The following is a 21,820-nucleotide window of genomic DNA, read 5'->3' on the forward strand; positions in this document are numbered from 1 at the left end:
GGGAAAGACAGTATGCAGCCCACAACATTTCAGTGTAGGTCAAAAGGAGCCTGAAGAACCCAGGAGCAAGAATGTGTGCCAGCAGAAAAAGCAGAATCCCTGCTCTGAGTGTGGAAATAGCTTTGAAAAAGATTCCAGCATTGTTTATCATCAGTGCATACATTCTTCAGTGACCCCAAACAAGACCTCTGGGTGTGGGAAGAGCTTCAAGAGCTGTTCTGCATTGAAGCTGCACAGGCGCGTACACACAGGACAAATGCCATTTCAGTGTCCTGAGTGTGGGAAGAGCTTCAGAAGGAGTTCTGAATTGCAGATGCACCAGCGCTTCCACACAGGGGAGAGACCCTACAAGTGCTCTGATTGTGGGAAGAGCTTCACAATGAGTTCTGATTTAAAGAGGCATGAGCGCATCCACACAGGTGAAAAACCCTACAAGTGCTTTGAGTGTGGAAAGAGCTTCACAATCAGTTCTATTTTAAACAGGCACCAGCGTATCCACACAGGGGAGAGACCTTACAAATGTCCTGAGTGTGAGAAGAGCTTCAGAAGCAGTTCTGAATTGAAGTTGCACCAGCGCTTCCACACAGGTGAAAAACCCTACAAGTGCTCTGAGTGTGGGAAGAGCTTCAAGAGGTGTTTTGAATTGAAGCTGCACAAGCGCATACACACAGGAGAGAAACCATTTCAGTGTCCTGAGTGTGGGAAGAGCTTCAAAAGCAGTTCTGAATTGAAGCTGCACCAGCGCATCCACACAGGGGAGAGACCCTACAAGTGCTCTGAGTGTGGGAAGAGCTGCACAAGCAGTTCTGATTTAAGGATACACCAGCGCATCCACACAGGGGAGAGACCTTACAAATGTCCTGAGTGTGAGAAGAGCTTCAGAAGCAGTTCTGAATTGAAGTCGCACCATCGCATCCACACAGGTGAAAAACCATACAAGTGCTCTGAGTGTGGGAAGAGCTTCAAGAGGTGTTTTGAATTGAAGCTGCACAAGCGCACACACACAGGAGAGAAACCATTTCAGTGTCCTGAGTGTGGGAAGAGCTTCAAAAGCAGTTCTGAATTGAAATGCCACCAGAGCATCCACACAGGAGAGAGACCTTTTCAGTGTCCTGTGTGTGAGAAGAGCTTCACAAGAAGGTCTAATCTCAACACCCACAAGCACATCCACAGTGCATGCAGGCTGTAGAACAATCACAAGATACGGGGAGCCTTCAAAAGCAGTTCCAGCCTCATTACCTACCAACACAGCCACACAAGATACAGAACCTGCAGAGCTCCAAAGATGGGAAGAGCTACAGCCAGAGCCCCAGCATGATGACCACCTGTGGCTTTGTGTGGTGATGAACCTTACAAATCTCTTGAGTAGAGGAAGAGCTCTGTGGCCAAACTCAATCCTCTTTCTCCTTCATTGCATGAGAATTATGCATATTGCTGTCCTTCAGCTGGAGTTTCTGTGTTGAGTGGCCATGCAAAGGAGAATCCAGAGTGGGATGTGTCACAGCCATGTATGGGAAGAACTTTTGCCAGAGGATCCTCTCAGAGCAATGACCCTAGAAATGCCTGCACTGCAGGAAGAGCTCATCCTGAGCTCAGTCGTCATTAAACATTGTCAGTCCTTGTGATAAAGTGGCCCTGCAAGTGTCTCTGGTGCAGGAAGTTTTTCTCTGGGCTGGCACCTCCTTTCTCACGGGGAAACCCCCTACAGAGAGACCTTATGAATGTTGGTGAGCCCAAGGATGAGGGAGACCCAGATGCTTCTCCCCACACGGGAGGAGTTTGCAAAGGAGATGGCATCACTGGCACCCTCTGCAGAAGGGATTTAACCCAGGAGCTTCAGATGGCCTCTCCTTGCTACCCAAATCCTGCTTTCCTCTTCTTTCTTCCTGCCAGCAGCTTTTTGATGCCATTTCCTAAGGAGAGGCATCTGTGTAGGGATGTTCTGTGTGTCTGTGTGCATGTGTTGCTCTCAGTAATTTGTGAGTGCGCTGATGAATCTGCGGGAAGAGTCAGGAGAGCAGTAACGTAGATCTTGGACATTTTCTGAGAATCATCTGTAGTAGAAAGGGAAGGGGGTGAATAAAGTAGCTGAGTTGTTCTGGAGCTTTCTTCACTGTCGTCTTGTTTTTTGTTCTTAAATGTCAGCACATGGAATGAGGAGAGGGAAAGGTGCAATCAGGATTTGGTTTTGGTGCCTCCTCCAACCCACTGCTTGCTTTTGGGAAGGCATTTCCGTACGAGGAGGGAGAAAAACTGGCCTTCTATTGGTGTCTATTGGCCTTTTGTTTACAAGTCTTGTGTGTTTTCCTTCTTTTCCTTTCTGCTGTCACACTCACCACCTGAAAGTCAGTGCACCCATTTTTGCCTGTCAGGAAACTGCCTGTTTGCAGGGCAGTATCTGTGTGCATGCTTATCTTTGCAGGTATCATCACAGAATCACAGAACTGTAGGGGTTGGAAAGGACCTCTAGAGATCATCGAGACCAACCCCCCTGCCAAAGCAGGTTCCCTACTGCAGGTCACACAGGTCGGCATCCAGGCAGGTCTTGAACATCTCCAGAGAAGGAGACTCCACGACCTCCCTGGGCAGCCTGTTCCAGTGCTCCATCACTGACTACATTTCCCTCTTGCATCCCCACACTGCTATCCCCCTGCTGGCTGTGCCTCCCTCTGCCTGACAGAGCTGCCATCTGTGTCACAGGGGTTGTGCTGCACTCACTGACATCTCTGTGTCTGCTGTAATAAAAAATACCCTTAAATGTGACAACTCCTTTTTTGGACAGTGCTCCTGGAAAACATTGTCTGCAACACTGAGACCTCCCTCATGAACAGTTCAGATCTTCAAGACTTGAGGGAAATGCCTTGTTAGGTCTTTCTGCACTGTAATGAGTCCCACAGCGAATGTGGTGTCCATGAACTTCAGGTACTGAGAGAAGACGGCTGCAATCAAACGATGAAGGTGCAGTCAGAACACTGTCCAGAAATGTTGGAGAGTGTTGGAGTATTAATTGGTCCCTGTGGAGCCATTACCAACAAAGCCTCCCCACATCCATGTTAGAGCAGATAATAGGAGGCCGTGATTCCTGGCAGGCAAAGGCCCTGTGCAGGTGCTTTCAAGCTGAGGAAAGCCCTTGATATGTCTGATGCAACAGAAGGGTAGGGCCATAGCTGCAGCCTTTGGGAAGGGTGGTCCTGTCCCTCCCTGATGGCCCAAGGCTCTCCCACAGTCAGTGGGATGTGGCTGTGGAGTGTTCTGTGAGCGAGAATGATAGGACACCTCCCTACAGGGCTGTAAGAAGGCAAGGAGCAAGGACAAGGCAAGGAGCGTGGAACAAGGACAACGTGTGTACTTGTCACGGAGATGACCAGATCAATCTATGTCCGTGATAGAGGCAACAGGCCTCGGCCCTCCCCACCCCAGTCCCACAAAAATTGGTAGGAAGGAAGGGAGAAAAAGAACAGCGGCAACAATCTATGGAGGAAAACTTATTTTACTATAATATCGGAATACAAGATAACAGAATATATTACAATTTAATTGAAATTGAGATTAATAAATCAGACAAGATGAGAAGGGTACAACAGAAGGGTAGGGCCATAGCTGCAGCCTCTGGGAAGGGTGGTCCTGTCCCTCCCTGATGGCCCAAGGCTCTCATATTGTCAGTGGGATGTGGGTGTGGAGTGTTCTGTGAGAGAGAATGATAGGACACCTACTGGCCTCTCTACAGGGCTGTAAGGTGGCAAGGAGGCCCCCGTGGCACAAGGACAACGTGTGCCCTCCTGAGCCTCAGCAGCAGACACAGCTGCCACATCCTAGAGGACAAAGACCTTGGTTTTCTTTTGGGTCCCTTCAGCCTTGCCAATGCTGTTGGCCATCTCCACCAGAGGCTGTTCCATGCAGTCCTACACTCACCTCCTTTTCCCTGCAGGCTGCAGACACTCATCTTGACTCCTGCACTGGCACTCACCTGGCATTGCCTTACTCTGATGGTTCTGCAGTCTCACTAGTTGTTCCTTGTGACACAACTGCATGGACTGATCACAGAGTCCAGATGGGCGTCTGTCTTGCTCCAATTTATTGGAGGGAGAGGAGGTTCTTTTATTGTCTATATACCCGGCGTGAGATTAAGAAGCAACGGTTCAAATGTTGGTCCGACCAGTTTATTACAAATGTTAATTAGGGAGATGGGGAAGGGGAGGACGGACACTATTACGAATTAGGGTGATGGGGAAGGAGGGCGATGAGAAAGATGGGAAAGAAGAACAAGGAGTCTTTATAGGAAGCAAGAGGGAGATAGTCACCACCATGGATCCAGCAAGGTTCGCAGTTCAGTCTTTGCTCTTCAGTAGTGGTGTGTCATCAGGCAGAGTCGTTCTATTGACGATGACCACGACGAATGATGGCCCCTTTTCAGTGCTTTCAAAGTGGTCGAGTCAGGTGTCTTTGGAGTGACAGCTTCAATCCAAAGTGGTTGAGTCAGCTCTCCTTGGAGTGGCAGCTTCTGGCTCTGGGATCTCAGCAGCAAATTCCTTTGTTCCTATCTTCCTGGCCTTGCCAGCAGATAAGAGGGAGCAGGGAGGCACCAACTTGTATCTTGCCTTCACAGGATGCAATGGCATCGTCCCCCAGTCTCCCATAGCAAACAGGAGTTATTTGCTCACACGCTAGGTCTTCTGCCAGTAAACAGTCCTGAGCACTATCTTCTGAAGGCAAACAGCTAAAATTGTCCACACAGTGATGTTGATTGCCATACAACAGCACCCATCACTCATATTCTAGACAAGTCAGTCTTATCACAAGAAATACCTCAGGAAGCAAGCTTGGAGCCAAAAAAAAAAAAAAAAAAAAAAAAAGGATTCTCACAGCGTCTCAGGCAAGACAGCACCACCTTTGGAGGTGAGTGCTGAGCTGCCAGCTTGTGCAGAAAGAATCACTTCTAAGGTCTGTACACAGATCTCCAGCTCATCCTGTTCATTTCCCATGCTATGCACACTGGTCTACAGGCACTGCAGGGAAGCAGCAGGTGCAGTTACCCCTAGAGGGTGCAAGAGGATTTTGGATGGGGTATTGGCAACATGACCTTCTCTGAGGAGTCCCTGTATGATCCTATGGGACAGCTCAGAGGTTTTTCCCTGCAATCTCCCACAGTGACAACATCCCTCAGCCCTTCTCTGCCACACTGAATTCCCCTCTCTTGCCTCTTTGGACCTAGTTTAAAGACTTGGAAATCATTCCAGAGAGCTTGCTCCCCAGCACACGTGTGCCCCGCTTGCTCAGTCGGGCTCCATCAGGAGCCTACATACCCAGTTTCCCAAAAGCCATCACAAGATCAGAATACCCAAAGCTTTGATCACAACGCTGCCCCTTCAGCCAGGCAGCAAAAGGGAGCCTCAGTGCTCGCCAGCCAGGGGCCCCCAATTACTAAGACTGTCCATCCTTTTTTGGTGGCACTGATATTGATGCAGTGCCCTGTCTGGCCCCCTGCCCTGCATTCTAAACGTTCTTCTAGTGACATGAGTTCTGACTGCACAGTTTTGCATTTCCTCACTCAAAGAATGTGAGACATTGTCACTGTAGATAACAGCAGCAGTAGGAAGTTTGAGAAGCAAAATGACTGCCCTCACACTGTATTTTGCCCACTGACTGATTTTTAGTCCCCTAAACAAGCCAGAGAGTACTTCTGCTCCTGTGAGCAGAACTGTAAGCTCCATTCCATCCACTCCACCAGTACCAGTATCACCAGCAACACCACAGCCATCCATCACACACAGCACACCCGTCACAGGACCGTTCCCACCACCTCTCACTCATGCTGATGATGCTGCAGCACACAGGGCCTCCGACTTTGGAGGCCAATGCGAAAAACCAGTAACACCTAACAGCCTTGCACATGGGCACCTGGGGGCTGGTTGTTCCCTTGGGAGCTCTGTCTGTGCCTGTGTTGATTCCATGGGTGCAGAGGTGACCTATGACATGGAGGGCAGAGCTTTCTGTGGGGTGGATGAAACTATTGGTAGAATTCATCAAGACAAAACCTCCCAAGTGAACATCCACCCTGAGAATGGAAGGCCCCCTCCTCCATGCCTACCATTCCACCACCACAGGGAAAACAAACCACTGTGGCACCTGAAGTGCTCCTGTTCCTCTAGACAGGTCACTGCAGTCACACCTCTGCAGGGACTCTCATCTGCAACAGAAGGGCTTTCCCCAGAGCAGAGGGAAAGCAGGGAAGCAGGAGGAGTGGAAATAATGGAAACTTAGCTTAACTAAATGGAAATAAATGTGACATGTGACACAATACTAGGCGGAATCCGCAGTTAAAAAAATGTTTTAGGGAGTGAAAGTGGAAAATCGTTTTTATTTTCATTTCTGGGAAGACCTGCACAATATTTCTCAGAATAGAAATGTAAGATGAAAACAAAAAAGGTGAAAATGCTGTTTGGGAAACGTAAAAGGGAAGGGGAGACACATGCCTGATACCACATGAAAGGAATTATTGGATGCAGTTGAAAAGTAAATCACCCTAACTCTTGGCTGAGCCGTTGTCTCCTGTTCGTGGTGATCCCAATATCTTGAAGCTTCCTGCTCCCTCCCCACACATTTTCTCTTGGAGCTGTGTGTTGGCCCGTCCTCTGTGGCCCTGCTGTACCTCTCTTGCACCAGACCAGGCCCTGCTTCCTGGGATGGAGGAAGCAGCACCTCGGTGCAGCAATCATCATCTCCTTGCAGCTTGCTGGGGGGTCAGGAAGCCTTCAGAGAACCTCACCTGAAGACATGGGCAAGCCCCTGCTGGCTTCACTAGCTCACCAAAATCAACTCCACATCCTGCCAACTGCATTCCAAGCACAGCAGCTTTACCAGAGCACAGCAAATGTGCAGGATCTGCTGCAGGAGATTGTGGATACACTTTCCCAAGGTCAACCAAAAACCTTCAAGCTCAAATGGGATCACTTGCAAGGCAAGCATGCACAGGAGAGCACTCTGATATCTCTGTGCTGTGGGGATGAGCTGCTTGTGCACCATGTGGGTTTGCGCTGCCTTCTGCTCTCTCCACCTCCTGAAACATGGGATGGTGCATTTAGGAAGAACAACCTCAGCTTTTTGTAGCTTTATTGGAGGCAAACAAGGCTTGGCGTCACACAGCTGCTCTGACCAGCTGATCAAAGCATTCAAGAACAGCAGTAGAACCAATGTGCAACACGGTTAGGAAGGTTGATAGGGTTGTGTGAAAGAAATGTCTTCTCCAGAAGCAATCACTGGGCTGGAGGAGGCACCAAAACCAAATCCTGATTGCACCTTTCCCTCTCCTCATTGCACGTACTGACATTTATTTTGAGAACAAAATACAAGACTACAATGAAGAAAGCTTCAGTAAAACTCAGCTGAGTTATTGACCCCCTTCCCTTTCCTCTACAGATGATTCTCAGAAAACCTCCAAGAGCCACATTACTGCTCTCCTGATCCTTCCCTCAGGTTAATCAGTGCACTCACAAATTACTGAGAGCAACACATGTACACAGGCACACAGAACATCCCTGCACAGCCGCTTCTCCTTAGGAAACGGCATCAGAAAGCTGCTGGCAGAGAAGAAGAGGAAAGCGAGTGTGGTGAGAGAACTGCTTTGGGTAGCAAGGAGAAGCTTGGAACGGCTAGGAAAGCACCTCCAGCAGCCACTGCCAGGCAGCAAGAGAGCACCCCCCCCACCCAGAAGGGCCAGATCCCGTGCCTTCTGTAATGTACAGGGATAGGTACCTGGGATTGGGCATTAACACTTTAATACCCCGTACACTACATGATGTTTTGATGTGGAATACTGAAACCCAAAATAAAAACAAACAAACAAACAAACAAAAAACATAGAACCATGACACTGGGTTAAGTCCCTTCTGCAGAGGGTATCAGTGATGCCATCTCCTTTCCAAGCTCCTCCTGTGTGGGGAGAAGCATCTGGGTCTCCCTCATCCTTGGGCTCGCCAGCATCCACAAGGACTCTTTGCTGCGGGTTTTCCTATGAGAAAGCAGGTGTCAGCACAGAGAGAAACTTCCTGCACCAGAGACACTTGCAGGGCCTCCTTATCACATGGACTGGACAGTGTTTAAAAGGATCTGGACATTAGGAAGTATTACTTTTCAGAAAGAGTGGTCAGGCACTGGAATGGACTGCCCAGGGAGGTGGTGGAGTCACCGAGCCTGGAGGTGTTCAAGGAAAGGCTGGATGTTGTGTTGAGGGACATGGTTTAGTGGGAGCTATTGGGAATAGGTGAACGGTTGGACTGGATGATCTTTTCCAACCTTGGTGATTCTATGATTCTATGATTCTATGATTGTGCTCTGGATGAAGCTCCTGGGTTAAATCCTGGGTTAAATTTTGCAGAGGGTGGCAGTGATGCCATCTCCTTTGCAAACTCCTCCTGTGTGGGGAGAAGCGTCTGGGTCTCCCTCATCCTTGGGCTCACCAAAATTCTTAAGGTCTCTCTGTAGGGAGTTTCCCCATGGGAAAGCAGGTGCCAGCCCAGACAGAAATTTCCTGCACCAGAGACAAATGCAGGGTCAATTTATCACATGGACTGGACAATGTTTAATGAGGATTGAGCTCTGGATGGAGCTCTTCCTGCAGCGCAGGCATTTCCATGGTCTCTGCACTGAGTGGATCCCCTGGCAAAAGCTCTGCCCACACATGGGACATTTGTAGCACTTCTTCCATGAGTGCCATCTCCTGTGAGTGAGGAGCTCTGCACTCTGCACAAAGCCCTTCTCACACTTGAGGCATTTCTAAGGCTTCCTGCCACGTGAACTCACTGGTGCAGGCACGGATTGGACTCCACCCAAGTGCAGACACTCTGGTACCTCAGCAGGTTTGAGTTGTGGCCAAAGCTTTTCTTGCGGGGTGCACATCTGTAGGCTTCCTCACGTGGATCCACCGGTGTGTGATGAACTGCCAGCTGTGGACAGACCTCTTCCTGCAGTCACGGCACTCACTGGGACTCTCCTCTTGGGTTGGTTCTCTGGCGTCTACTGAGGGTTGAGCTCCAGATGAAGCTCTTCCCACACGGCCTGCAGACAGGATTTCTTCCTTCCTGGTGACGTATCAACCCAGCTGAGGTTTCCTTTGTGTCCTCACCTACTGCCCCACAGCAGAGGAGTTTCTGCAGGGGAGGTAAGAGGTGACTCTCCTTTCATGCAGCCCTGGCTGAAACGTGCCACCTGGCAGAGGGTTTCCAGTGGCTGTGATACATCCCACTCTGGATTCTCTCCTTTGCATGGCCACTCAACACAGAAACTCCAGCTGAAGGACAACATAATTCTCATGCAAAGAAATAGAAAGAGGATTTAGTTTGGCAGCTGAGCTCTTCCTCTACTCAAGAGATTTGTAAGGTGCATCACCACACAAAACCACAGGTGGTCACCAGGCTGGGGCTCTGGCTGAAGCTCTTCCCATGTTTGGAGCTATCATGGTTTTGCGATTTTTGGTTTTTTGTATTCCACATCATAACATCAGGTTGGGCACTGGGAATTTAACTGATAATGCTCAAGTTCTGGATACCTGCCCAGAAGAGAAGAAGAACTACATTCCCCAGGGGACTTTGCGGTCACGGAGAGGAGATAGAGCTCCTGGCAAGGTCACCTGATGGGCTCTTTCTCCTCCGTTCTTTGTCGGCTCTCCTCCTGTCACCCTGCTGCTCAACTGGAGTGCGCATCTCACCTCAGCGTTCTGATGAGGCCTACCCACCCTTCGGACATTCTCTCTCTCACTGTATTTTATTTATTAGCTTCAATTCTAATTATATTGCATTACGGCGTGTTATCTGGCATTCCAATACTATATTTAGTAAATCAGTTTGTTTCTCCTCAGGTCGTTGCCTCTGTTTTTAATTTTTTTTAGGGTCCCCTGTTTCCCTTTTTTCCAGGGATTTTGCGAAATCCCTCCATGCGCTGGTCACGGAACTGGGTCAAACCAGCCCGTAAACTGTTGACAGGAGCTCTGCAGGCTCTGTGTCTTGTGTGGCCGTGCTGGTAGATATTGAGGCTGGAACTGTTTCTGAAGGTTCCCCGTATCCTGGGGATGCTTTACAGCCTGTGTGCACTGTGGATGTGCTTGTGGGTGTTGAGATTAGACCTGTGTTTGAAGCTTTTCTCACACTCAGGACATTTATAGGGTCTCTCCCCTGTGTGCGTGTGCTGATGGCTCTTCAATTCAGAATTCCTTCTGAAGCTCTTCCCACACTCAGGACACTTATAGGGTCTTTCTCCTGTGTGGATGCGCTGGTGGCGCTTTGAATCTGAACAACTTTTGAAGCTCTTCGCACACACAGAGCACTTGTAGGGTCTCTCCCCTGTGTGTGAGCGCTGGTGCAGCTTCAATTCAGAACTGCTTTTGAAGCTTTTCTCACATTCAGAACACTTGTAGGGTCTCTCTCCCGTGTGTAAGCGGAGGTGGTACGTGAGGTGGGAATGTGTATTTACGGTCTTCCCACATTCAGAGCACTTGTAGGGTCTTTCTCCCGTGTGTAAGTGGTGGTGGTATGTGAGGTGGGAATGGGTTTTTAGGGTCTTCCCACACTCAGAGCACTTGTAGGGCCTCTCTCCTGTGTGCAAGCGCTCGTGTTGCTTCACTTGAAAAATCCTTGTAAAGCTCTTCCCACACACAGAGCACCTGTAGGGTCTCTCTCCTGCGTGGATGCATTGGTGGTATGTGAGTTGGGATTTCTTCTTGAAGCTCTTTCCACAATAAGAACACTTGCATAGGCTCTCTGTTGAATGAATGCACTGGTGATAAACAATGCTGGAATTTTTCAAAGCTATTTCCACTCTCAGTACATGGATTCTGCATTTCTTTCTGGCACACATTCTTGCTCCTGGGTTCTTCAGGCTCCTTTTGACCTACGTTGAAGTCCAATGGGCTGCATCCTGTCTTTCCCAGACCCTTTCCCAGTGGCTCCATGAGCTGCTCACCCTGACCTTGCTCCAGGCCTCCTTGGACATCCCTTCTGATTTCTTCCACACAGACACCACCCCACCGCCTTTCGGCCACATCACTTTCCTGCAGGTCCTCCAGTACATCTGCAATCCCAGTTCCTGCTGGATGAAAGAGGAAATCCAGAAATAGCACACGGTGCCCAAAATAAAACAGAGACAGAGATGGCTCTTCCAGACCCAACCTCCTCCTTCCCTCCACCACCTCATCTGGGCTGAGGTCTCCTGGCACGGCCTCAGGGCTACGCACATCTGGGATCCAGGGCTCTTTCCCTCTTTCAAGCAGGGAGATCACCATAGGTTTGGGGGCTCGAGGTGGAGCTTCGATGGAAGAAATATGGAGATAAGAGTGTTTCTCAGAATCTGGCACAGCCGCTTAAACAGCAACTTTGCAGTAGATCCATCACCATGGTGAAAACAAGGTTAGGGCCATAATAACAGTGGGCAATCACATAACCATTAGAATGTTTCCTTTAATATTTTCCAAACAGCTCAATGGCCAATTCTTCAAGAATGTTCATGGGAATGGACTAGACAATCTTGCAGGTTGTTTCCAACCTTGCCATTCAATGATTCTATGAATGGAATATAGAGGCAATAAATGCAGAAGTAACAACCTGGAAGTGCTCTGTCTGCTGGGGCTGGAATCACCATACAATGCAGCAACACAAGGGCTGTTTGCAGGGAGCTGGTTCTCCTGCTCCAGGCTGATGCTTGTTTGCCAAAACTGACACTGGGGCTTTTATCAGTCTGTTGTGCATACTAACCAATTCTGATAGTCATGCTTCTCAGTCTTTCCTTTGTTGCTGTTGTACTTATCAATATGTAACTACATGGCAATTTTACTAGCTCCAGCCTGCAGAGGCTCATTCTGCACAGCCAGAGGTGCCTTAACGAGGAGGAAAGGCAGCAAAGCCCTCACCCAGCGAGGCCACACACTGGTACGTCTCCAGCATCACGTCCCGGTACAGCGCTCGCTGCGCAGGGTCCAGCAGCGCCCACTCCTCCCTGCTGAAAGACACGGCCACCTCCGCAAAGCTCACGGGCTCCTGCAAGCAAAGAGGCTCCTTGCTGGGAACAGCCAAGGCCCAGGGAAGCAGCTCACACAGGACACAAACTCCCGTCCCAGCCGCTTCTCTGGCTCCAGCACACAGACGCTGGCTGAGGCCACCTCCCTCTCCCCTTGCATTCACATCCCTCGCCCCTCGGCCTCTCCTGCCTGCTTCCCCCAGCCCCTACCTGAGATGGATGTGCTGTGGCCATCTGCTGCTCTCCTGCAGCTGAAATGATCACGGCTGGTAGGCAGAAGTTACACCGGAGTCTGCAGGGACAAGAGAAATGGCAGGGGAGCTGTGAGGGAACGCAGCAGTCCCCGTCCCAGCCCAGCCTTCCACAGCCCATCTGCAGGGCACTGCCTGGGGGATGGCACAGCAGGCCTTGCACAGGAACACAAGCAGCAACAGCACTGGTAACGCTCTGGCTGAAGCTGATTGCAAATCACAAAGCTGACTCAGACTGGGTGGCACAAAGAACTGACACCACGTTCAACAGCTGAGGGTACATGGACTGTGTGCCTAAAGACAATGCATAGCAAGGAGGCAGTCATCTTACCCCTAAACAGGGAGCAGCCCAAGTGTCCCTTGAACTCTCCTGCACAGCAAAGGGATGCACGACAGGATCTCCCCACAGTCAGGGATGGCTCTCAAGGCCACATCTGTACAGAGATCCCACTCGGCTTCATGTCAAGACACCTTGCTGACACAGATCTTCTGTAAGAGATTCACGGTTAGTTTGGAGCTTCCTGAGCTTCTCTAACGTGCTTTGTTAGAGTGATTATCTGAAGGTAATCACAGCATCAGAGAATAGCCTGGGTTGAAAAGGACCACATTGACCATCCAGTTTCAAGCCCTTGCTGTGTGCTGGGTCACCATTCACCAGACCAGCCTGCCTGATCAAAAGCCAAGGGAGGAGTTTGCACATTCCCAGGTGAGCCATCAGCACAGCACTAAGCGCACAAAAGGTAACGCTGCAAGGGCCGCTAGAGGCAGATGTTACCTGCTGGGTCCCTGAAGGGGAACTGCGGGCTGCCCGGGAAGGGGGAGGAGAGTGGAAATTCCCGCCTTGGATGCTTCACAAAGGAGGCATCGGGGAGTTGAAAAGTTTCCATCAAACAATCCATGCGTGCAGAACTGCAAAGCGAGGTCATCTCGTGTCTCCCGTGGCCCAGAGAGAAAAATGGAGTCCCAGCTGGGCTGTGTAACAGAGAGCCGACGGGGCAGCAGAGCACGCTCGGCCCCTCTGCTCACTTCCTCGCTGTCCCAGCTCCAACCCCTTCCTGCGCCTCTCAGAGCCCAAGCCGGGCTGCAACACGCCTGGGAGCCGCTGCTGGCCTCGTTGCAGCCCGTCTGGCCCAGCAAACCTGCTATGCAGGGCAGGAGCTGGAGCCGGGACCGGGCTCCCGCCTGAGCTACAGCAGTGGCGGTTCCGCCGCGCCCGGTGCCGCTCCCCGCACGGATCCCGCTGCTGCTGGCAGGGGGCAGGAAGCGTGCGCTCCTCTGCACGAGCCGCGAAGGGCTCCTACCTTGGGTGCGGAGCAGGCTGCTCCCGCCTCTGATGCGGGCAACCGGGCTCCTGGGAGTCGCGGAGAGCAGAGGCTGCCGAGTGCCCTCAGCCCGGAGCTGGCCGCAGCACGGCCTCGCTGCTCCTCCTGCCACCGCCGTGCTGCCCGGACGGCTTCCAGCCAGGCTCTGGCCGCTTCGGCACAGCCTCAGGTGCAGGCAGCAATTCCCACAGCGAGCACGGCCCGAGCCGGCTGCCGGGCCTTGGGCAGTTTCACAGCTCGTTCTCATGGCACATCTGCACCCAGGAGAGGGATGGGGGCAGGGAGGGAGGATGGAGGCTGCTTTTTTTTACTCTAATGATGCGTCGCTTTCTGCTGGGATTCTTTGCTTCCTTTGCTGGGGACATTCGCACATCCTTGTCGTCACAGGACCCCACCTTGCTGTCCTGCCATTCCTTTAACAGGGTGTACAACCCTTGGGAGCAGGGTCCCACTTAGGAAGGTATCTGGAGAATTACAAGAACCTCACGGGTGAAACCTTGCAAGGCACCCTGAAAGTGAGGCTATAATGTGCTCAGGAATGTAAGCTTTGAAATACTTTGGAAAAAGCATCTCAACAAAAATGTACTGGGGGCATTTGCAGTTAGCTGCCAGGAAGGGGCCTGCTAGGATCATGTGACAAGTAAATGTCCAAACTTCTTCATTGTCATTACTTTTGTGATTGTTAAGTGTTTCTATTATAAAATGATTGCTTGTGGAATTCTACATACAATACAAGTGCTGTTGTTGCTGGGGACATTGGTTATAGCTCTTGCCCAGGGAATTTGGTGTTCCTGTGCCCTGGGGAAGTAAGCAGAGTCCATTACCCAGCAATGGAGACTTCATAAGCGGCTGCTGTGTGGTGTGAATGCTGACTATTGGATGCAAGGTGTGAGTGGTGTGAATGTGGGAATCGAGTCTAATTGGCTGTTTGTGTAACCTCGTATTTGTTATCAGAGGCTTGACCTGTAGTAGTGTCCAGGGATTACAGTGGAATAGAGGAAAGTGGCGTTTCGGTTGGTGTTGTGGACTGGGCTTGAAAGAGGAATATGCATGTGCTCACACTAACATTCTAGCTATGAGGTGTGGACTTTGGGGAACAATAAAGAATCAATGAAATTGAGTATGGGGGTGCATAGGGAAAGGAAGTTCCCAGGCACATTCCACTTCAGATACTGCTGGGGAACCTGGGGGCCCCATGAGCAATACAACTTTAATAAAAAATTGTAATCAATGGTGGTTGGAAGGTGATGACCATTTAGCAGTTCATCTTGTTTGTGCCAAGGCAGGAGATGAGATGCTGTAGTGCCCAGCCTTCATCTGCAGAGACCTGGGAAACTGGATATCCCAGTGTTAGCATGAGAAGCCTTAGCAGGGGAGGAGCTGGGAGCAGGGCTGTAGGACCCAGAGATCTCCTCAGGAGGAGCTGAAGGGGGGGAGCTGGAAAGGCCCAGGAGGGTTCCTTCCATGTTGAACAGAAAAGCAGTGCAATAAGAGGCACTGGATTTGGTAACAGATGCAATAACAGTTAAGGGTGGAGAAGATTAAGCTAGGAAGGAATTGCAGCCAAGTGTGGAATTGGTAGTAACTGGAGCAACTTATTGGGTGTGAAATACTTCTCTAACTCCAGTAAGTGATGAATTTGTAACCATAGGAGAAGCCACTGGCACAAGTGAGGAGGTTTACTTTCTTAAGCCTTTACAACTTAGTATAGGTAAACAGGTAGGGATACACAAATGTTTGTAGGTGCCAAACTCACCAAAGCCTTTACTAAGGCAAGATTTACTAGAACAAGTGGAAGCCACAATCTTTTGTTTTCTCCATCCCTGTCTGCTGAACTTGTTCACATCTCCCAAGGTCTTCTGCTAATCAGAGTGAGAATGTCTGTATTTTGTCCTGGTGAATTACAGATTAAAGGAAGCAAAATGCAGGACCTGGATAACCTAATCGAGGGGGCTTGGAGAGTATTCGCAAAACATAGGACACAGGGGTGCAGACTTTGGTTCCAGATGGTAAAATACCTATTTAAACATCACTAAAGGAACAGTGGTTAGCCTAAAGCTCCCTGATTGCAGGATATGTACAGCCTTACCAAGAGATGGAGGAATGGAAATCCCTCAGTGTGGGACTCCCTCCACCAATTGGACACCATGGGGTGGAGCAGGAAGTAGGCGTAGGTGTGCAAATAAAATCAGAACAAGAGGAAAAAGGACCTAAATTCAGTGTACAGCTATAGGCAGGCCTCAATGTAAGACCCTTCCAGAGAACTGGAAGGACATTATGTGGGAGGATGCATAGTGCTGCAATGGAACAGCTCCTCCCCCAGGGATGCTGAGAAGCTCTTGGAAAAGGGTGAAGAGTGGAATAACCCCCTTATAGTCAGGCCCTGTGGGTTCCATAGTTTTATTGGATGGTTTATTCCTAGTCCCGGAGTAAGTGAATCAGAAAAGGCAATTGTCAGTATAGCAGCTACACTGGAGAATATCAAGAGCTCAACTGTGGATGCTATACTTGGATTGCAGACAGAGGTGTCCTCTCTTAGTCAAGTAGTATTGCAGAATGGAATGGCTCTTGATCTCCTGACGGCCAAAGAAGGAGGGGTGTGGGCTAGAATTAATCAAAACTGACACAACTCAATAAAAGACACAGATGTGCACACTAAACAGTGGGAACAAATTCAGGTGACCCACCAATTTACCTTGGATAATACCTCGTTTGGATTTACAGAGCTGTGGAGCAGATTAACCAGTTGGTTAGCGAGCTTTGCCTGGCTAAAGCCACTCTTCAAGGCTTGCGCAGTCTTACTCTTTCTTGGAATATTCGTACGCGTTGTGACGTTATTTCTTGAGTGTGTTTAATGGAAGCAGCATAAGCTGCACCAAAAGATGGAGAGTGGGGCGTGTTTTCCATAAATCCCCAGGAGAGAATGGCATCATCTAGCAACGTGATGCTTGCCAGGTTATAGAAAAGGGGGGAATTGATGTGGAACATATTTCTGTAGAATTGTTTAGGAATCGTGCACTGGGTAAGGAGGTGTGGAGCAATGAAAGGTGAAACCGAGGCTTCAGGGAGGGATATCAGAGCAGGGGGTTGAGTCACCCCTCCTACCAGGGGTCTGGAGAAGGGGGAGGTGAGCCGAGGAATGCATCCCTCTCACACTGCTCCAGGCACTCGTGCTCACTTACTGGTTCCTTGCTGTGCCACTATAGCAAGGAATAGGAGCTGCAAATCACGATAACTCAGCAATTGGGGTGGAGCATATTATAACTTCTTGGAACCAATGAAAAGACTTGAGTGGGACAGAAGTGAGAACACTTGGCAGAATCCAGTGAACCAACTCCCAAACTAGACTAAGGGGGGCTTCTTTGTTAGCTTGCTTGTTTGTTTGCTTTTGTTTTTCTTTTTTGTTCTCAAGAGCAGAATGTGTTGACCCTCTCTGCCATAGTAATACTGGCCGTTTTATTACAAAATGATCGCGTTCAGGTAAGCTATGATGTGAGCGGAGGAAACACTTTTGGTCATCGGTACAGCTGGGTTATCAGCAGAAAGGAAAGAGATGCAGCTGTGATCACAGCAAAGTCCAGAGGAACATCCCCTGCAGAAAGATGTGTAGAGTTTAAACATTGCCAAGTGAAACTAAGAATCCACATCTGCCCCACAGAAAATGCAATAGGACAGGAAGTAGACTTTCCTGACACAAACTCCTGGTTACCCCGAGGGCGGTTCCTTCTGGGTGGCCTTAAAGTCTGTAGATCTACAGCAGCGAATGGCAGAGCCGGCCCTCGTACAGCAGAGAGCTTAACCATACTCATGCCTTGCAGGGAAGACCGAATTGAGAAAGTAGGAAAGGAAGTTGTTCGAAATAGCACTCACTTGCTCAGTGAGTAGAAACGTGACATCAGTGCCATGGGCAGCGCTCAGTGAGGAAGTGACCCAGCTGCAGGGAGATGCTGCCCTCGAGAGCAGGGCAGCCGGAGATTGCCTCTTGCTGGGAGCTGCTCACGGGTGAGAGGAGTTAAAGGAACGGCAGGAGAACAGTGTAGAGATGTGTGACCCGGCTTGGGTTCCAAGGCGCACAGGAAGGGGTTGGAGCTGGTAGAGCGAGGAAGTGAGCACCTCAGCTCAGCAGAGGAAGCAAAACGATGCTTCATTAGCATAACAAAACAGCCCTCACCGCTCCTTCCCCGCCCCCCTCCCTCCCCCGGGTGCAGATGTGCCATGAGAACGAGCTGTGAAACTGCCCAAGGCCCGGCATCCGGCTCGGGCCGTGCTCGCTGTGGGAATTGCTGCCTGCACCTGAGGCTGTGCCGAAGCGACCAGAGCCTGGCTGGAAGCCGTCCGGGCAGCACGGCGGTGGCAGGAGGAGCAGCGAGGCCGTGCTGCGGCCAGCTCCGGGCTGAGGGCACTCGGCAGCCTCTGCTCTCCGCGACTCCCAGGAGCCCGGTTGCCCGCACCAGAGGCGGGAGCAGCCTGCTCCGCACCCAAGGTAGGAGCCCTTCGCGGCTCGTGCAGAGCAGCTGCAGGCATTTTTCTCTTCATATTGAACCCCATTTCGAAGCAGGGACTGGGGAGGGCTGCAGCACTTCCTGAGGACTAGTAGATGACCTGCAGCTTTCGGAGGTCAAGAAAGAATCGGGTTCTTTTTAAATTAGGGGACAGACTTCTTATCTTCTAGCGGTATTATTACTAATTAGATTTTGTTTCGTAGTAGTTGTTTTTTGGTTGCTTGTATCCCTTACTCTCGTTGATCTGTGTGCTTTTTTGTACCCATCCCTCACGCTGTGTGGGACTGTCTGCGAGCTGCAGGAAGTTCTCCCTCCCCTGGCGAGCAGCACCACGAGGGGACGGGAGCAGCGGTTCCCAGGCGTGTTGCTGCCCGGCTTGGGCTCCGAGGTGCGCAGGAAGGGGTTGGAGCTGGAACAGCGAGGAAGTGAGCAGAGGAGCTCAGCGCGCTCTGCTGCCCGGTCGGTTCTCTGTAACACAGCCCAGCTGGGGCTGCGCTTCTCCCTCTGGATCACGGGAGACACGAGATGACCTCGCTGTGCAGCTCTGCACGCATGAATGGATGGAAGCTTTCAACTCCCCATGCTTCCTTTTGAGTATCTGAATGCGAAGCCTCCAAGGGGGGAATTTCCACTCTCCTCCCCCTTCCCGGGCAGCCCGCAGTTTCTCTGCGTGGACCCAGCAGGCAACATCTGCCTCTAGCGGCCCTTGCAGCCTTACCTTTTGTGCGCTTAGTGCTGTGCTGATGGCTCACCTGGGAATGTGCAAACTCCTCCCTTGGCTTTTGATCAGGCAGGCTGGTCTGGTGAATGGTGACCCAGCACACAGCAAGGGCTTGAAACTGGATGGTCAATGTGGTCCTTTTCAACCCAGGCTATTCTCTGATGCTGTGATTACCTTCAGATAATCACTCTAACAAAGCACGTTAGAGAAGCTCAGGAAGCTCCAAACTAACCGTGAATCTCTTACAGAAGATCTGTGTCAGCAAGGTGTCTTGACATGAAGCCGAGTGGGATCTCTGTACAGATGTGGCCTTGAGAGCCATCCCTGACTGTGGGGAGATCCTGTCGTGCATCCCTTTGCTGTGCAGGAGAGTTCAAGGGACACTTGGGCTGCTCCCTGTTTAGGGGTAAGATGACTGCCTCCTTGCTATGCATTGTCTTTAGGCACACAGTCCATGTACCCTCAGCTGTTGAACGTGGTGTCAGTTCTTTGTGCCACCCAGTCTGAGTCAGCTTTGTGATTTGCAATCAGCTTCAGCCAGAGCGTTACCAGTGCTGTTGCTGCTTGTGTTCCTGTGCAAGGCCTGCTGTGCCATCCCCCAGGCAGTGCCCTGCAGATGGGCTGTGGAAGGCTGGGCTGGGACGGGGACTGCTGCGTTCCCTCACAGCTCCCCTGCCATTTCTCTTGTCCCTGCAGACTCCGGTGTAACTTCTGCCTACCAGCCGTGATCATTTCAGCTGCAGGAGAGCAGCAGATGGCCACAGCACATCCATCTCAGGTAGGGGCTGGGGGAAGCAGGCAGGAGAGGCCGAGGGGCGAGGGATGTGAATGCAAGGGGAGAGGGAGGTGGCCTCAGCCAGCGTCTGTGTGCTGGAGCCAGAGAAGCGGCTGGGACGGGAGTTTGTGTCCTGTGTGAGCTGCTTCCCTGGGCCTTGGCTGTTCCCAGCAAGGAGCCTCTTTGCTTGCAGGAGCCCGTGAGCTTTGCGGAGGTGGCCGTGTCTTTCAGCAGGGAGGAGTGGGCGCTGCTGGACCCTGCGCAGCGAGCGCTGTACCGGGACGTGATGCTGGAGACGTACCAGTGCGTGGCCTCGCTGGGTGAGGGCTTTGCTGCCTTTCCTCCTCGTTAGGGAGCCTTTGGCTGTGCAGAATGAGCCTCTGCAGGCCGAGCCTTGAATGATCACCATGCAGTTACATATTGATAACAGCAACAAAGGAAATGCTGAGAAGCGTGAATTTCAGGTGGGATTAGAATGCACAGCAGACTCATAAACGCCCCAGAGTCAGTGCTGGCAAACAGGCATTAATAAGGAGGGAGATAACCAGCCATTCTATTGGTGCTTTACATCCTGCCACCAGCTCCAGCTAACAGATGACTCCCTGCTTACTCCTTTACAATTTTGGATTTTGCATTCAGTTGCCATAGACATTGTGATGCCTTGGTCATCAATATTTGTCAAAAAATAAACAAACTGTTCTCAAGTTAATTTTGAAAGAAAATATCCCTTTGGAGTTTTCAGAGTTGTAAAAGGACTCTTGGCTCCAAAGGAAGCTTTGGGCACAGTGTCATTCAGGACCCAGCTGTGATTTCTCCCTGGGGAGGGACACAGAGTGGAGCTGTTGAACAGGCACTGTGCCAGAATGAGAGAATCTCCCGTTTCTCTCGTTGAAGCTCCACTTCCAGCTCCCAAACCTATGGTGATCTCCCTGCTTGAAGGAGGGAAAGAGCCCTGGATCCTAGATGTGCGTAGCCCTGAGGCCGTGCCAGGAGACCTCAGCCCAGGTGAGGTGGTGGAGGGAAGGAGGAGGTTGGGTCTGGAAGAGCCATCTCTGTCTGTGTTTTATTTTGGGCACCGTGTACTATTTCTGGATTTCCTGTCATCCAGCAGGAACTGGGATTGCAGATATGCTGGAGGACCTGCAGGAAAGTGGTGTGGCCGAAAGGCGGTGGGGTGGTGTCTGTGTGGAAGAAATCAGAAGGGATGTCCAAGGAGTCCTGGAGCAAGGTCAGGGTGAGCAGCTCATGGAGCCACTGGGAAAGGGTCTGGGAAAGACAGGATGCAGCCCACAGGACTTCAGCATAGGTCAAAAGGAGCCTGAAGAACCCAGGAGCAAGAATGTGAGCCAGCAGAAAAAGCAGAATTCCTGCACTGAGTGTGGAAATAGCTTTGAAAAAGATTCCAGCGTTGTTAACCACCAGTGCATGCGCTCAGCAATGAGCCCAAACAAGTGCTGTGACTGTGGGAAGAGCTTCAAATGGAGATCCCTCCTCATTGTCCACCAGCGTGTCCATACAGGAGAGAGACCCTACAGGTGCTCTGAGTGTGGGAAGAGCTTCAAGAGCCGTTCCCACCTCATGTACCACCAGATCTTCCACAGAGGAGAGAGACCCTTTCAGTGTCCTGAGTGTGGGAAAAGCTTCAAAAACAGTTCTGATTTGAAGCGCCACCAGCGCATCCACACTGGAGAGAGACCCTACAATTGCTATGAGTGTGGGAAGACCGTAAAAAGCCGATACCACCTCATGTACCACCAGCTCATCCACACAGGAGAGAGACCCTTTCAGTGTCCTGAGTGTGGGAAAAGCTTCAAAAGCAGTTCTCATTTGAAGTGCCACCGGCGCATCCACACAGGAGAGAGACCCTTTCAGTGTCCAGAGTGTGCAAAGAGCTTCACAATCAGTTCTGATTTGAAGCGCCACAGTTGCATCCACACAGGAGAGAGACCTTTTCAGTGTCCTGAGTGTGGGCAAAGCTTCAAAAGCAGTTCTCATTTGAAGTGCCACCGGCGCATCCACACAGGAGAGAGACCCTACAAGTGTCCAGAGTGTGCAAAGAGCTTCAAAATCAATTCTGACTTGAAGCGCCACAGGGGCATCCACACAGGAGAGAGACCTTTTCAGTGTCCAGAGTGTGAAAAGAGCTTTAAACACAGAGCTGGTCTTAACACCCACAAGCACATCCACAGCACACACAGGCTGCAGAAGCATCTCAAGACTCTGGGAACTTTCTAAAGCAGTTCCAG

The 21,820-nt window shown here is 50.8% G+C and overlaps 2 protein-coding genes and 1 pseudogene across 3 annotated transcripts in view; all 3 read right to left on the reverse strand.

The window, feature by feature from the left end:
- Positions 1-13,857, reverse strand: part of LOC128091934 (zinc finger protein 660-like) — a 125,681-nt pseudogene extending 111,824 nt beyond the window's left edge.
- LOC128091932 (zinc finger protein 3-like) overlaps positions 1-21,820 on the reverse strand; it is a 168,259-nt gene that overhangs the window by 90,226 nt on the left and 56,213 nt on the right. The window contains exon 5 of the mRNA XM_052705359.1: positions 10,960-11,079. Coding sequence (XP_052561319.1) covers positions 10,960-11,079 — 120 coding nt within the window. The remainder of the gene's footprint in view (positions 1-10,959; positions 11,080-21,820) is intronic.
- LOC128091935 (zinc finger protein 383-like) overlaps positions 8,345-21,820 on the reverse strand; it is a 240,547-nt gene continuing 227,071 nt past the window's right edge. Inside the window, exon 6 of one of the 2 annotated variants that reach the window (XM_052705360.1) lies at positions 8,345-9,703. The gene's annotated coding sequence lies outside the window, so the exon portion shown is untranslated. The remainder of the gene's footprint in view (positions 9,704-21,820) is intronic. The other variant, XM_052705362.1, reaches the window with a different exon arrangement.

This window comes from Tympanuchus pallidicinctus, unplaced genomic scaffold (assembly GCF_026119805.1).
Source record: "Tympanuchus pallidicinctus isolate F22 unplaced genomic scaffold, pur_lepc_1.0 scaffold56, whole genome shotgun sequence".
Lineage (NCBI taxonomy): Eukaryota > Metazoa > Chordata > Aves > Galliformes > Phasianidae > Tympanuchus > Tympanuchus pallidicinctus.